Genomic DNA, 12,065 nt, shown 5'->3' on the forward strand with positions numbered 1-12,065 from the left:
GGACAACTCTTTGTGCTGGAAGACCAACAAGTTTCGGGCAGACCAAAGCGCGTCTTTCACCGAGTTGATGATCCTCCAGCTGCAGTCGATGTTTGTCTCGGTGTGTGTCCCTGGGAACAGCCCGTAGAGCACAGAGTCCTGTGTCACAGAACTGCTCGGGATGAACCTCGACAGCAACCACTGCATCTCTCTCCAGACTTTCTTTGCAAAGGCACAATCCACAAGGAGGTGAACAACGGTCTCTTCCCCACCACAGCCACCTCGAGGGCAACGTGCAGAGGGGGTGAGACTCCTGGCGTGTAGGAAGGATCTGACGGGGAGGGCCTTTCTCACCACCAGCCAAGCTACGTCTTGGTGCTTGTTGGAAAGTTCTGGCGATGAGGCATTCTGCCAAATGACTTTGACAGTCTGCTCGGGGAACCATCCCACAGGGTCCACCCTCTCCTTTTCCCTCAGGGCCTCTAGGACGTTACGTGCTGACCACTGCCTGATGGACTTGTGGTCAAAGGTGTTTTTCTGCATAAATTTTTCCACCAGGGACAGGTGGTACGGCACGGTCCAACTACTTGGAGCGTTCCGCGGCAGCGTGGCCAGACCCATCCTTCGCAACACCGGGGACAGGTAGAACCTCAGCACGTAGTGACACTTGGTGTTTGCGTACTGAGGGTCTACGCACCGCTTGATGCAGCCACACACAAAGGTGGCCATCAGTATGAGGGCGATGTTGGGCACGTTTTTTCCCCCTTTATCTAGAGGCTTGTACATCGCGTCCCTGCAGACACGATCCATTTTCGACCTCCAGATAAAGCGGAAGATGGCTCGAGTGATCGCCATCGCGCAGGAGTCTGGAATGGGCCAGACCTGCGCCACGTACAGCAACAGCGAGAGTACCTCACACCTGATGACCAGGTTCTTGCCCGCAATGGAGAGGGAGCGTCGCTCCCACATGCCCAGTTTCCTTTTCACCATAGCCACTCGCTCCTTCCAGTTTCTAACGCATGCCCCGGTCCCTCCGAACCATATCCCCAGCACCTTCAGGCCGTCAGCCCTGACAGTGAAGGGGACAAAGGATCGGTCAGCCCAGTTCCCAAAGAACATGGCCTCGCTCTTCCCACGATTTACCTTGGCTCCCGAGGCCAGTTCGAACTGGTCGCAGACGTGCATCAGTCTGCGCACCGACAGCGGATCCGAGCAGAAGACGGCGACGTCGTCCATGTACAGGGAGGCTTTTACCTGAGTGCCTCCACTGCCTGGGATCGTCACTCCTCTTATGCCCGGATCCTTCCTGATGGACTCGGCAAAGGGTTCTATGCAGCACACGAAGAGGACAGGCGAGAGAGGACAGCCCTGCCTGACTCCAGATTTAATCGGAAAGCTATCTGTTTCCCACCCATTGATTGAGACTGTGCTACTGATGTTAGTGTAGAGCAGTTGGATCCAATTTCGAATTCCCTCCCCAAACCCCATTTTGGAGAGCACATCCCCCATGTAGGTGTGCGATATTCTGTCAAAGGCCTTCTCCTGATCCAAGCTGATGAGGCAGGTATCCACACCCCTGTCCTGTACATAGGCAATCGTATCCCTGAGCAGCGCCAGGCTGTCAGAGATCTTCCTGCCCGGCACAGAGCAGGTCTGGTCAGGGTGAATCACCAATTCCAGAGCGGATTTGACCCGGTTGGCGATGACCTTGGACAGAATCTTATAGTCCACATTCAACAGTGAAATGGGTCGCCAATTTCTAATTTCCTCCCTTTCCCCCTTGTGCTTGTAGATGAGGGTGATGATGCCTTTCCTCATGGATTCTGACATGCTGCTGGCCAGGAGCATACTCTCGTACACTTCTAGCAGGTCTGGGCCGATCAAGTCCCACAGAGCCGAATACAACTCCGCCGGCAGGCCGTCGCTTCCGGGGGTTTTACTCTTCTCGAAGGACTCGAGGGCCTTAGTCAGTTCGTCAGGAGTTAGCGGTTTGTCTAGGCTCTCCCGCGTACTGTGGTCTAAGACCTCCGTGATAGAGGACAGGAAGGACTGGGAGGCCGTGCTGTCCGTGGGCTTCACGTCATACAGTCCGGCATAAAAGGATTTGCTGATCCTCAGAATGTCGGACCGTGATGACTTTACTGAGCCGTCTTCTTCCTTCAGGCTGCTGATCACAGAGCGCTCTCTGTGTACCTTTTGGAAGAAGAAACGTGAGCACGTCTCATCCTGCTCCACGGAGCGGACTCTGGAACGGAAGATGATCTTGGAGGCCTCCGAGGCAAAGTGCGAGGCTTGCTCGCCCTTCACCTCTTGGAGCTCCTCCTTGACATCGACCCCCATCGACTGCAGCCGGAGCAGATTCTGCATCTTTTCCTGGAGTCGGGACATTTCCCTCTGTTCCTTTCTAGCTTTCTGGGTGCCTTTGCGGATGAAAAACCTCTTGATGCTTCCCTTGATCACTTCCCACCAGTGTGTCAGGGACTCAAAGAGGGGTTTCACGGTTCTCCAACCTTTGTAATCCCTCTTGAGCTCCTCAATGTTCTCTGGGGTCAGCAGTTGCACATTTAGCTTCCATGCCCCCCTGCCCACCCTCAGGTCTTCCTCCAAGTGGCAGTCCGCCAGTAGGAGGCAGTGGTCAGAGAAGAACACCGGCTTGACGTCGGTGGATCTGACTGTGAATGCACGGGACACAAACAGGAAGTCTATCCTGGAACGAATGGACCCGTCTGGCCGCGACCAGGTGTATCTACGCTGCGCTCCGTCTGCAGGGTTGCTGAAGACGTCGTGCAGCTTGGCATCCTTAACTGTTTCCATCAGGGATCTGGACGTAGCGTCCAATCTGCTTCCGGCCCTGCCGGATCGTCCAGCCGCATCGATGATGCAGTTGAAGTCCCCGCCCAGAATGACCGGCCTGGAGGTCACCAGCAGCAGTGGGAGCTGCTGAAAAACCTCCAGCCGCTCAGCCCCTTGTGCCGGGCCATACACGTTAATTAACCGGAGTGGAGCGTTCTTGTACATTACGTCTGCTACGAGGAGGCGCCCGCCCACCACCTCCTTAACCTCGGAGACGGTGAAGTTGCCTCCCCGCAGCAGAATACCCAGGCCGGAGGAACGAGAGTCATTTCCGCCCGACCAGATCGATGGCCCGTGGGACCACCATCGTGACCATTGCCTGTAGGAGCTGAGGTGCGGTATCGCACACTCCTGCAGAAACAACAGGTCAGCTTTGACCTTGGCTAGGTAGTCCAAGGTCGCAACACATCGCGTAGTAGATTTAATGCTACGCACATTTATGGATACAATCTTTAAACCCATTTTAAAGCATTTATTCTCCTACCAAACCCACTGTCTCTGAGAGTCCCAGACCTTTAGTCTGCTCCTTCATACCCGTAGTGAGCTCAAATTCCTTCACTTTGGATGGGCTGAGGTAGATCTCCTTGGCCGTGTTCTGCTCCGGTGGCATCTGGAGGTTCACGTAGAGAGCGGGTTTTGAGATGACCTTTGCTGGAGAAGCTTCTCCAAAACTCACCCCCTCTGGGGTGTTGCTGTTCCCGGCTTCCTGGAGCTGGGGTGCGATGATTGCCTCACTGCTCCCAGATTCCAGGGGCTGTGGTGCACTGGCCTCCTCAGGTTGCAGGCAAAGTTGGGGTGCGCTGGTCTCATTGTTGTCTCCAATTTCCTGGAGCTCGGGTGTCTCGTCCTCCAACGCCCTGGAGCTTTGCCGCCTCTTCTGTCGGTGCCGCCCTGGCACTTCATCATCCGAAGAGCTGCTGCCCTTGTCATCCGTGTCGGATGGGAGACGCCTCTTGCCGCTTCTCTGGGAAACGCCTTTGCTTCTTCTTCGCTCCCTCTTACTTTTCTTGTTCTTCACCGTCCGCCACTCCCCCTGCTGCTTTTCCACTGCTGCCTCCTCCTCCATTGATTCGCTGTCCTGAGGACTGGGAGGTTCAGGGGGTAGTGCTGTTGATTGGCTCTCTGTTGCCTCAATCTCTTTCTCCACCTTGTCTCTCTCTGTGTCCTCCTTTGTCCCGTTGAGCTCCCTGGGGGCCTTGGTGGTTGGAGTGACACGAAACATTTCTTCTGCTTCCCCCTGGTCGGCTTTGGCTGCCTGTGCATAAGTACGGCAGCGTTTGGGGCAGGTCCTGTAGAGGTGACTTGCCTCGCCGCACAGGTTGCAGCACTTGGCCTGTTTGCAGTCTTTTGTCTGGTGCCCTTCCTGTTTGCAGATCTTGCAGAGGGAGGCGCTGCAGTTGGCCGCCACATGACCAGCCTTGCCGCATGAGCGACAATGCTTGGGTTGCCCAGCGTAGACCAGGTAGCCCCGGTTTCCCCCGATAGCGAAACTGGAGGGAGGGTGGAAAATGGCTCCCTTACCATCGGTCTTTAGCGTGACCTTAAACAGGCGTTTGCCTGAGCTGATCAGTAAACACTGGGGTCTTTACTGTGTGAGTCACCGGGGACTGTTGCAGTTGAAACTGCTCAGCCCTGTCTGTGAGTACACATGTCTGTGCATCTGTGTCTCTCTGAATATCTTTGTCTGTCTATGCCTGTGTATGTCATCATGCATGTGTCTGTCTGGGTGCCTGTTTGTGTCTATTTCCTTGTGCATGTGCCTGTCTGTGTGGCTCCGTGACTTGGTGTCTGTCTGTTGATATGTATGTCTGTCTGTGTATCTGTGTGTATCTGTGCCTGTCTGCCTGTGTTTGAGTCACTGTCTGCCTGTCAATCAGTGTCTGCTGGTAAATTGGTGTCTGCCTGTCAGTTGGTGACTCCCTGTCAGTCAGTGCCTGCCTATGAGTCAGTGTCTGCCTGTTGTTCGATGCCGGGCTGTCAGTCAGTGTCTGCTTGTCAGTGTCTGCCTATCAGCCGGTGCCTGCCTGTCAGTCAGTGTCTGCCTGTCTGTCTCTGAGTCAGGCCGGTATCTTCCGTTCTGGAATCTAAGTTTGGTGGTGGGTGCGGAAGTGAGAGTGATTTACACTGGGGGTTAGGACAGCTCACCATGCATGATCTTGAGCTGTTCAGATCATTAAAATACAACTGCGAGGATGTTGTGAGTTCTCGTGGTGGGGGCAGGCACTGTCCCTGCCATTACCTCATGGGGCTTGAAGGTCGAGGCACTATATCTAAAGCCACCTGGGCAGCCTGCACTATCCCTTCCACCCTCCGGCCTCTGCTCCACCCTTCCCTGCTAACCGTTCCTCCCTTCCTTGGTTGTCCTCTATGCAACTTGCACTGCCAGCACCCGGTCTCAAGCATAGGTTGGCATTCACAGACACTCCCCAGAGAGGACTATGCAGCGGCAACTCACTGTTAATCCTGAAAGAAGCCTGCCTCACCCGGTGCACATGCACTTGTGTGCAATTGTAAAAGTGAATGTTCTAATTTCTTGTTGTGTGGAGAACTTAATTTGGAGGGTGAACTTAACTGCAGTGAGATGGCCTTTTAATGAGCATGCATGACATGCTAACACATGTAAAAGGGCCTCCCGACATTGTTCATTGGGAAGGTCAACCTGCCTCTAACCTGCCTTTAAAGTCTCAGGAACTTAATTGCTAAAGTTCATCCCACAGTCAGGAAACTGATTTTTGGCTGCACATCAAATTAAGCTCCCCTGACAACACAGCATCCCACTGATGGCGGGACTGGAAGATTCTGCCATCGGTGTCAGTCTGTGAGTCGTTATCTGCTTGTCTGCCTGTGAGTCGGTGTCTGCCTGTGAGTCACTGTCTGCCTGTGAATGAGTGTCTGCCTGTGAGTCAGTGTCAACCTGTGAGTTGGTGTCTGCCTGTGAGTTGGTGTGAGTCTGTGAATCGGTGCCTGCCTGTTAGTCGGTCTCTGCCTGTGAGTCAGCGTCTGCCTGTGAGTCAGTGTCCGCCTGTGAGTCAGCCTCTGCCTCTGAGTTGGTGTTTGTCTGTGAGTCGGTCTCTGCCTGTGAGTTGGTGTCTGCCTGTGAATTGGTCTGTCTCTGAGTCAGTCTCTGTCTGTGAGTTGGTCTCCGCCTGTGAGCCAGTGTCTGCCTGTCCCTCTGCCTCTGGGCTCCCTCATGTGACAGCCTGTTTAAGGCCCCCTCAATCCAGTTTGCCCTTATTAGAGGAGGAGGGCTGATTTTCTGTCCCAGTGTAAGACCAGCAGGTCTCCCAGGCTAAAAGCAAAATACTGCGGATGCTGGAAATCTGAAACAAAAACAAAAATACCTGGAAAAACTCAGCAGGTCTGACAGCATTTGCGGAGAGGAAGACAGAGTTAATGTTTCGAGTCCATATGACTCTTCATCAGAACTAAAGAGAAATAGAAATGAGGTGTTTAAGCTGTTTAAGGGGGAGTGGGACAGGTAGAGCTGGATAGAGGGCCAGTGATAGGTGGAGGCAAAGGAGAGATTGCCAAAGATGTAAGATCAAAGGGGTGTTGACGGTGGTGATATTCGCTGAGGAATGTGCTAATGGTGACATTAAGGGTAGAAAGCAGGACGAGCAAGTGACAGATAGCCCTTGTGAGGTGGGGTGGGGGGAGGGAATTGAAATAGGCTAAAAGGTGGAGATAAAACAATGAATTGAAATAACTTTTAAAAATAATAATAGAAATAGGTGGGAAAAGAAAAATACATATATAAAAATTTTCTAAAAAAATTATTAGAAAAAAGGGGGATCAGAAAGGGGGTGGGGATGGAGGAGAGGGTTCATGGTCTGAAGCTGTTGAATTCAATATTCAGTCCGGAAGGCTGTAAAGTGCCTAGTCGGAAGATGAGGTGCTGTTCCTCCAGTTTGCGTTGAGCTTCACTGGAACAATGCAGCAAGCCAAGGACGGACATGTGGGCATGAGAGCAGGGTGGAGTGTTGAAATGGCCAGCGACAGGGAGGTCTGGGTCATGCTTGCGGACAGACCGAAGGTGTTCCGCAAAGCGGTCACCCAGTCTGCGTTTGGTCTCTCCAATGTAGAGGAAACCGCATTGGGAGTAACGAATGCAGTAGACTAAATTGAGGGAAGTGCAAGTGAAATGCTGCTTCACTTGAAAGGAGTGTTAGGGCCCTTGGACGGTGAGGAGGGAGGAGGTAAAGGGGCAGGTGTTGTACCTTCTGCGGTTGCATGGGAAGGTGCCGTGGGAGGGAGATGAGGTGTAGGGGGTGATGGAGGAGTGGACCAGGGTGTCCCAGAGAGAACAGTCCCTACGGAATGCCTATGGGGGGGGGGGGGTGAGGGGAAGATGTGTTTGGTGGTGGCATCATGCTGGAGTTGGCAGAAATGGTGGAGGATGATCCTTTGAACGTGGAGGCTGGTGGGGTGATAAGTGAGGACAAGGGGGACCCTATCATGGTTCTGGGAGGGAGAGGAAGGTGTGAGGGCGGATGTGTGGGAGATGGATCAGACACGGTTGAGGGCCCTGTCAACCACCGTGGGTGGAAAACCTCGGTTAAGGAAGAAGGAAGACATGTCAGAGGAACTGTTTTGGAAAGTGGCATCATGTTGCTCACCCTGAGTTGGTCCAAATGCTGCTCCATTACAAGCGGGGTATCAACAAAGAGTAACAGGAACACGTGACAGGAAGTTGGTATGACATTTACAGGAAGTGTTCACTATATGTCCAATCCTTAAACTGCGTTGTAACATTAATGTTTTGTCACTAAGGCTATATGTTGATGATATTCTAATGGATTATTCTTTTTCCACCATTTATTTACTCTCTTTCTCCTCTTCCTCCAACAGGTTAGAGGATGGGTCCTATTTTCACTGTGTTGCTGATGTAAATCTGCCCCTAAAACCGAACACAGCCAAACAGATTTAATGGGTGGAATGGCCATGTCATCCACCAGGAGGCAGTGTGGAGGTGCAGCTACTGCATCACTGAAGCCACTCCTTCACTGGGCACCACCAGCCTGAGTTACCACCATGCTCAGTACCAGCTGGAAAGCCTGGGGGAAGATGGTGAACAGGGAACACATGGACAAGGGCAGCTCAGAGACAAAGGAGGGATGGTCCTGGGGTCAAAAATCAGAGCTCATCCAAAATAAAACAAGATTTCAAATTTATTATCAAGAGGCACATATTCCCACAGTATAACATTTATTCAACAATGACATTCCAATAATTCTGTTTTATTTTAATTTCCTTTAAGAAAATAGAATCATAGAATCAAAAAATCTTAAATGACAGAACACCAAAGGAGGCTGTCCAGCCCATTGGGACAGTGCTAGCTCTTTGGTAGAACTATCCAATAGTCCCATTGCCCTTTCCCTAAAGCCTTCAGATAACTTTCCAGTATTAAAACACTCATTTACACAAATACTTACTTTGCAATTTAGAGTTTTAAATATTGAAACAATTCAATGTCAGTTTGTAAATCCAGTATATCTCCTTTCCAGCACTGTCACAGTGTTACGCTTTGGGTATCAATTTACAACACTCCTTCAAAGAAGCAACAAGCCAAAAGGCTACTATTTCACAGAAATTTTATATTATAATGGAGCAGATCACGATGGTTCAGCTCCCTCTCCTCTCCTGAAGGTGCTGACTCTCACTGGGGTTTCACTCCACAGATTCCAGGCACCCTCCAGTACCTCACACTTGAAGTACCCCTTCTTCATGTGTGAGGCTGGACAATCGACGTTGACAAGTTATTCAACCATGGGAGCATCACAGCTAAGTCTGATCTTGCCCTCACCAGATGTCCACACACAAACACATACTTGCACCAGGAGTCACTGGATGTTAATCAGGAGCAGTGACCCTGGCTGAACCTTTGCCTCGTTAACTTATGGGAACTGAGGCCAACTTTCTGGCCAATGGGTTTGCTCCAACTGTGACCCACGAGCCCAGCAAAGGCCATGGGTCAGTCCAGGCCCGGCAGGTTCAGTGGGATTCCCCAGATCGGCTGCTTCACCAGCTCCTGCCTGTGGAGTTAGACTTCCCTTTCTCATCAGATTGCAGCAACTGGAATGAATGGGTCCTTCTCTGAACCTGGGACCAAGGTAACAATCAAATTAACATTAATCACATTGATTTACAAACACAAACACTTGTCAATGTGACAAAACTGCACAAATACTTTGTGATCAACAGTTAGTGAAATGTCTCGATCATCAGAGGCCTCACTCAGTGAAGCAGCACCTGGTGAGGCTCAGACCTGCCAAGGTCTCCAGAGGGTCCTAGTGCCCGATGTCAGTGCCAGCTTCGCCGGGGTCTGTGGAAAGGTGGCGCTGGTGTCATGTTGCCCCTCCCCCCCTGCGCTTGCTCCACGCAGGCTCTGCAGCAGTCCGGGCAAAGCTGCCGTCTTGGTCTGGTGTCCTGACAGGAAGCAGAGGGTTTCCCGCAGGCACTGGGAGTAACCGTCATTATAATCTTGCAGGGGCTGCCAAGCTGAGGGAGCAGACCCTGGACGGAGGAGAGAAGACAGGGATTAGAGTTCAGATTTTATAACAACATGGGCTTTTTCATCATTTCACATTTCACAAGCACCATCCTTCCTGTTACAGGAACAGAAGCAACAGTCATATCCCCCCATTTTGTCCTCTCCCTCTTCCTCTCTCCCTGTGCCTCCCACTAATATCCTGGCTAATATTGCTGGAAATGAGTGGGGAGCCTGGGACTTTCCTGGCTCCTCTGTGGTATCTTTACTCACTGTCCCAAGGGCAGAAGCAGAGCTTGGTACTACCACCTGTGGGCTGGGAATTCAGGGCAGAATCACATTCTGTTGCCCTGTGCAGGAATTACTGCAGTGGAGCACATAGCCTAGGCTGGCACTCCGGTGCAGTACTGAGGGGGAGTGCCACACTGTCAGAGGGGCCAACTTTCAGATGAGACTTTAAACTGAGGCCCCCCCCCATCTGCCTCTCAGTATAAGGCCCCATGAACTAATGTGAGGAAGAGCAGGGGAATTCTCTCCTGTGTCCAAGGGCCAATACTCATCCCGCAAACAGCATCACTAAAACGGATTATTCGGTCATTGTCAGAGTGCTTTTTGTGTGCAAATTAGCTGCCACGTTTCCATATTAAACCTTGACCACACTTCAAAATGATTTTAATAAAATAAAAGCAAAATACTGCGGATGCTGGAAATCTGAAACAAACACAGAAAATACTGGAAAAACTCAGCAGGTTTGACAGCATCCGTGGAGAGAGAAACAGAGTAGACGTTTCGAGTCCGTATGACCCTTCTTCAAAATTACTTAATTGGCTGTAAAGAACTTTGGGGTATGCTATGGATGTGGAAGGAGCTATATAAATTAAATCTTCCTTTCCAGCATTACTGACTACGTCACACTCACTCAGCCCAACCCAATGATCTCCCAAACTACACTTTGTTCCTCTTAATGACAGTTTGCCTTTCAGAAAATCTTCCAAGTTCCAATCAAACTCTGAACAGTGACCGAGGGAAGCAGCAAATACTCACTGAACAAGCCCCAGTGCTTCAGGAAGCTGACAGATGTTTCCAGGATCTCCGCTTTCTCCAGTTTGCAGTTCCCCTGGTCTCTGTGAACCTCTCTTTGCAGCAATCCCTTCAGCTGCAGGATGCTCCTGTTTATTCGATCTCTCCGTCTCTTCTCCACCATCTGTTTCATCAGCTGTAGAACACAGAGAGAGAGATGGTTTAGTGATCAATCTGCACAAAGCCTCAAACTCTGCTCTCCCACCATCTCATTCCAAAAGGAAGGTTCTGGAATCCTAGCTCTAGAAATCCCTCTGCCCCAGCTCTCACATACTCGACCCTGTTCTCTGGGGCTGATCCTCTTATCCGTACATCCCCTCTCTCGCTGACCGACAGGGCTGCTCAGAGACATGGCTATCTGACCGTGGGGTGAGGCACGCTGCGGATGTGTGTGAGTGAGAGGGGACGCCTGATCCAGCTCTCTGGGCCCAACCTCAGCAGCTGCTGTATTTAAAGGCTGGAATTAACATGACAAGAGTGTGGGGCTCTGCTGTCTCTCAGGTTCCCACGCTCACCGGCCAATCCCACCACTCGCTGACAGGACAATAGACGTGTGCCTGGCTACACGGGGAATTAGCGACGGGATCTGCCTCTGTATTGTGGGCAGAGGCAGCCTGAGTCCCTGAGGGCCATCTGGGCAGCAAGTGTGTCTCACAAATCCCAGGATATTAATGTCAGCACAAAGTCACTCATCCTGGGAAAGTGAGAGGAGGTGGGAGCAGGGGCATAGCTCCGATTACAGAATCAAACATCGGTGATCAGAACCTTATTGTAACAGATTGTCGGAAGAGCTCTGGCTTAATGTGAATCAACAGGATACTGGAGCCCGCTTGCTTTCTCCCACACTCTTCCTGGAACACTGTCTGCTTGTGCAACTCTCCCTGTGAAATATTCCTGAGGGGAATTCATTCCTGGGGTGTGTGTGTGTCGGCATGGCTGACAATTATTGCCCCAACCTGAGCTGTCCTGAGAAGGGGTTTTGGATCCTCTCCTTGGACCATTGCACAGAGACCTCTTCACAGGGAGTTAGGATTTAATGACATTGGTGTGGGCCTGGAGTTACATACAGTAAAGGCCCAGACGGGTAATGATGGCTAATCTCCTGCTCTAACGATAATCGGTGAATCCGTTGTTTTTTGTGACAGCCCGCTCACTCTCACTGAGGTGAAAGCTTTTTATTTTTGATTTATAAAATAAATCCTATTTTCCTGACTACTAGTCTGATAAATAACCACTGCATCACTAGTCTAGTGACATAACCACAATACCACTAACCTGGTAAAATAACCGCTACACTATCAACCTAGTAACATAACTACAGCATGAGTCTGTGATGTGTGTGAGAGATTGAATGAGCGTGTATGTATGTGGGAGTGAGAGGGTGAGAATGTGTATGTGGGAGTGAGAGTGTGTGCGCAGGAGTGAGAGAGAGTGAGTGTATGGGAGTGAGAGAGTGAATGTGTGTGTGGGAGTGAGTGTGTGTGTGGTGGGTGGGGTAGTGAGAGAGTGAGCATGTGTGGGGAGTGAGATAGTGAATGTGTGTGTGGGAGTGAGGGAGTGAATGAGTGTGAGTCTGCCTTACTCCCAGTCTCAGGTTTCTCACTCACTCTCACCACCACACACCAGCACCCACTCACACAGAGGGTGAGGATGAGTGAGTGAGAGT

The 12,065-nt window shown here is 51.2% G+C and overlaps 1 protein-coding gene across 1 annotated transcript; it reads right to left on the reverse strand.

Moving 5' to 3' along the window:
• Window positions 1-9,091: 9,091 nt before the first annotated feature.
• Window positions 9,092-10,751, reverse strand: LOC144691137 (transcription factor HES-5-like). The gene is made up of 3 exons (XM_078559205.1): window positions 10,674-10,751; window positions 10,364-10,535; window positions 9,092-9,345 (listed from the first exon to the last, which is right to left on the reverse strand). Exons 1-3 carry the CDS (start codon window positions 10,749-10,751, stop codon window positions 9,092-9,094), a joined length of 504 nt encoding a protein of 167 aa, XP_078415331.1.
• Window positions 10,752-12,065: the final 1,314 nt, after the last annotated feature.

Source organism: Cetorhinus maximus, chromosome 15 (genome assembly GCF_964194155.1).
Source record: "Cetorhinus maximus chromosome 15, sCetMax3.hap1.1, whole genome shotgun sequence".
In the NCBI taxonomy this organism is placed as follows: domain Eukaryota; kingdom Metazoa; phylum Chordata; class Chondrichthyes; order Lamniformes; family Cetorhinidae; genus Cetorhinus; species Cetorhinus maximus.

Coding starts and splice junctions, on each gene's coding strand:
- LOC144691137 (XM_078559205.1), bottom strand. CDS start 10,751: ATGTCTCTGAGCAGCCCTGTCGGTCAGCGAGAGAGGGGATGTACGGAT. Junction 10,536..10,673: donor GCCCCAGAGAACAGGGTCGA/GTATGTGAGAGC, acceptor TGTGTTCTACAG/CTGATGAAACAGATGGTGGA. Junction 9,346..10,363: donor GAAGCACTGGGGCTTGTTCA/GTGAGTATTTGC, acceptor TCCTCCGTCCAG/GGTCTGCTCCCTCAGCTTGG.